A 3,937-nucleotide genomic window follows, 5' to 3' on the forward strand; every position below is an offset into this window, starting at 1 on the left:
CCCCCCTTATAAATAGCGCGCCCCCCGCGCGCGCCCCCTCAGACCCTCCGCGCCCCCCGCGCCGTGAGGAGCCGCCGCCGCCGCCATTATGGGGGTGAGCGGGGCCGCGCCGCGCTCGGGGGGGCTCGGCCTGAGGGGAAAGAGAGCAGGGGTGGGGCCTGCGAGGCGCCGCTGAGCGGGTGGAGGGTCGCCGCGAGGGGACGCGGGAGTTCTGCGAGGGAATTTGGGGTCGTCTGAGAGGGTGGGAGGTCACCGCGAGGCCTTACGGGGGTTCTGAGACGGTATTTGGGAGCGTCTCAGAGGATGGGGAGACTCTTTGGGGTGGTACAGGGCTACCATGAGGGGATTTGGGGATTGGAGGCTCCTGTGTGGAGATTTGGGACTTTCCGTGAGGTTTTGGGGTTGTTTGAGGTCATTTGGAGCTCTTAGGAGGACGCTTCTGACTCTGTGAGGGGTCTGGATGCTGCTGTGAGGAAATTGGGACTTTCTGAGGCTCTTGGGGCTTTTGTGAGGGTTTTAGAACCTTCCGTGAGAATGTGAGGCTCCCACGGCGAGGTGTGGGATTTTCTGAGTGGATTTGGGGCCGTTAAAGACGCTTTGGGGCTGTGTAGAGAGGGGTGGTCATGACTAGAGGGGCTTTAAGGTGGGATTTGGGGGTCTCTAGGTTGGATTTGGGGCTGTGCTTCCCCTCCCGTGATCTCCCATCCAACCCAGCCGGAAAATTCCCATCTTTTCCCCCCAAAATGACCCTAAAGCGGAGATCTGAGCATCCACATCCCAGCCAGCAGCAGTGGTGGCTGCTCCCAGCCCCAAACCCCCTGAATTGCCCCCAAACCCCCTGAATTCCCCCCAAACCCCCTGACAGAAGTGGTGCTGAGGGACATCCACCCCGTCCCTGTCCCCGTCCCGCTGCTTTCCCTGTCACATCTTTGCTTTTGGCTGCACTTCCCTGGATTTCGGTGGTGCTGAAGCTCAGGAATCCCAGTCCCTGTTCGGAGATTGGGAGGGATCCCAGCAGGACCCTTCATTTTGGGTGAAACCCCCCCCCATTTTTAGTGCCAGTCTCCCAAATTTGGGAAAACCACCCCAAAGGAACAACTTCATGCTTGCTGTCCCCTCCTCGTCCCACCAAAAACCCCCAAGATTTTGGGGCAAAACCCCCTCAAATTGCAGCAACGCCCCCGCAGGGACACTACAAATTCAGCACTCACTTTTATCCCTAAACCCTTTTTTTCCATGATTTTGGGGCACTCCCCACCTGCAGCTGCACACTAACGACATTTGTTGCTCATTAATGAGTTTGGGGCAGCACTTGTGGCATTGCAGGTGGGCAGAGCAGGGAAGGGCTGGCTTTTGATGCCAATCCCCAGGGTTTTGGTGCATTTTTCCAGCATTTTGGTGCCAATTCCCGGTGTTTTGGTGCCCATTCCTGGCCTTTTGCTGCCAGTTCCTGGCCTTTTGGTGCCAATCCCCAGGGATTTAGTGCCAATTCGTGGCGTTTTGGTGCATTTTCCCATCATTTTGGTGCCAGTTCTGGGCCTTTTGGTTCCAAACCCTGACCTTTTGGTGCCAATCCCCAGGGTTTTGCTGCCAGTTCCTGTTCTTTTGGTGCCAATTCCTGGCATTTTGGTTCCAACCCCCGTTATTTTGGTTCCAACCTTCGTTATTTGGGTTCCAACCTTTGTTATTTCAGTCCCAACCCCCGTTATTTTGATGCCAACCCCCATTATTCCGGTGCCAACCCCTGTTATTCTGGTGCCAACCCCCATTATTTCGATGCCAACCCCCATTATTTTGGCACCAACCCCCGTTATTTCGGTGCCAACCCCCATTATTTTGGCACTCCTGCCCCGTCATTCCGGTCCCATCCCCTGTCGTTCCGGTGCCATCCCCCGTCACTCCGGTCCCAATCCCGTTATTCCGGTGCCAACCCTCATTATTCCGGTGCCATCCCCCATCATTCCAATGCCATCCCCCGTCATTCCGGTGCCCCCCCCCGTTATTTTGGTCCCAATCCCCGTTACTCAGGTCCCAACCCCTGTTATTTCGATGCCAACCCCCATCATTCTGGTCCCAATTCCGTCACTCCGGTGCCATCCCCCGTCACTCCGGTCCCAATCCCGTCATTCCGGTGCCACCCCCCGTTATTCCGGTGCCAATCCCGTTATTCCGGTGCCACCCCCCGTTATTTCAGTCCCATCCCCCGTCGTTCCGGTGCCCACCCGTGGTCCGGGCGCCCTTTGGCACTCCCGCCCCTTCTCCGCAGAGGAAGTCGAGCCGGGCCAAGGAGAAGAAGCAGCGGCGGCTGGAGGAGCGCGCGGCCATGGCCGCGGTGTGCGCCAAGGTGGAGGCTGCCAACCAAGTGAGTGCGGCAGCCGCGGGCGGCGGCCGGCGGGCCGGGGCCGGGCACAGCCCCGGTGGCAGCGCCCGCCGCCGCTCGGCCGCTCTTTGGTCTCTTGCAGCTCCGGGATCCCCTCGAGGCCTTCCCGGTGTTCAAAAAGTACGACAGGAACGGGTGAGTGCCCGCGGGCGTCCCCGTGCCGCCGAGGCCGCTTCAGGGGTGCCCGCAGGGTGCTGGTGTCCCCGAGGCTGGGCCTGGTGTCCCCAGAGTGTCCCCAAGGCTGGTCCTGGTGTCCCCGAGGCTGATCCCGGTGTCCCCAAGGCTGGTCCTGGTGTCCCCAGAGTGTCCCCAAGGCTGGTCCTGGTGTCCCCAGAGTGATCCCAGTGTCCCCAGAGTGTCCTCAAAGCTGATCCTGGTGTCCCCAGAGGGTGCCCGGTGTCCCCAAGGCTGATCCCGGTGTCCCCAAGGCTGGTCCTGGTGTCCCCAGAGTGTCCCCAAGGCTGGTCCTGGTGTCCCCAGAGTGTCCCCAAGGCTGGTCCTGGTGTCCCCAGAGTGATCCCAGTGTCCCCAAGGCTGGTCCCGGTGTCCCCAGAGGGTGCCTGGCGTCCCCAAAGCTGATCCCAGTGTCCCCAGAGTGATCTCAGTGTCCCCAAGGCTGGTCCCAGTGTCCCCAAGGCTGATCCCAGTGTCCCCAGTGTGTCCTCACTGTGTCCCCAGAGTGATCCCAGTGTCCCCAAGGCTGATCCCAGTGTCCCCAGAGTGATCCCGGTGTCCCCAAGGCTGATCCCAGTGTCCCCAGAGTGATCCCGGTGTCCCCAGAGTGTCCCCAGTGTGTTCCCAGAGTGATCCCAGTATCCCCAAGGCTGATCCCAATGTCCCCAAGGCTGATCCCAGTGTCCCCAGAGTGTCCCCAGTGTGTTCCCAGAGTGATCCCAGTGTCCCCAAGGCTGGTCCCGGTGTCCCCAAGGTGATCCCAGTGTCCCCAAGGCTGGTCCCAGTGTCCCCAGAGTGTTCCTGGTGTCCCCAGGGCCATCCCCAGTGTCTCCAGGGTTGTTCCCAGTGTCCCTGAGCCCCTTCCCGTTGTCACCCCCATGACCCCGAGCCCTTTCCCGCTGTCACCCCGTGTCCCTGCCCAGTGTCCCCATGTCCCCGTGTCCCCATGTCCCCTCCCGGTGTCCCCATGTCCCCATGTCCCCTCCCGGTGTCCCCATGTCCCCGTGTCCCCCAGGCTGAACGTGTCCATCGAGTGTCGCCGTGTCTCCGGCCTGGAGCCGTCCACGCTGGACTGGGCCTTTGAGCTGACCAAGGCCAACATGCAGAGCCTGTGAGTGCCCCTTGGCCTTCCCAGGAATTCGGGGCTTTTCCCAGAAATTCGGGGCTTTTCCCACCCCAAAATCACCAGCATTGGCTTTTTCCCCTGCCAGTTTTCCGGGTTTCCTGGGATTTTCATTTCCCACCTTGATCCTTGCCATGATTTCCCCCCAAATCCCTAAGTTTTTCTCCCCCAAATCCCTGAGTTTTCCCCCCCCAAACCCCATTTCCATCCCCCAAACTCCATTTATTCCCCCCCAAACTGCATTTTCCCCCCCCAAACCA

The 3,937-nt window shown here is 60.4% G+C and overlaps 1 protein-coding gene across 1 annotated transcript; it reads left to right on the forward strand.

Annotated features, from left to right (window-relative positions):
- The first annotated feature begins 31 nt into the window (after positions 1 to 31).
- On the forward strand, positions 32 to 3,685 carry NAA40 (N-alpha-acetyltransferase 40, NatD catalytic subunit). Its single transcript, XM_041468363.1, has 4 exons — positions 32 to 94; positions 2,267 to 2,362; positions 2,463 to 2,515; positions 3,570 to 3,685. The coding sequence occupies exons 1-4, from the start codon at positions 89 to 91 to the stop codon at positions 3,667 to 3,669; spliced, it is 255 nt and encodes an 84-aa protein (XP_041324297.1). The 5' UTR covers positions 32 to 88; the 3' UTR covers positions 3,670 to 3,685.
- Positions 3,686 to 3,937: the final 252 nt, after the last annotated feature.

Source organism: Pyrgilauda ruficollis, unplaced genomic scaffold (assembly GCF_017590135.1).
Source record: "Pyrgilauda ruficollis isolate IOZ18807 unplaced genomic scaffold, ASM1759013v1 scaffold1004, whole genome shotgun sequence".
Taxonomy (NCBI): domain Eukaryota; kingdom Metazoa; phylum Chordata; class Aves; order Passeriformes; family Passeridae; genus Pyrgilauda; species Pyrgilauda ruficollis.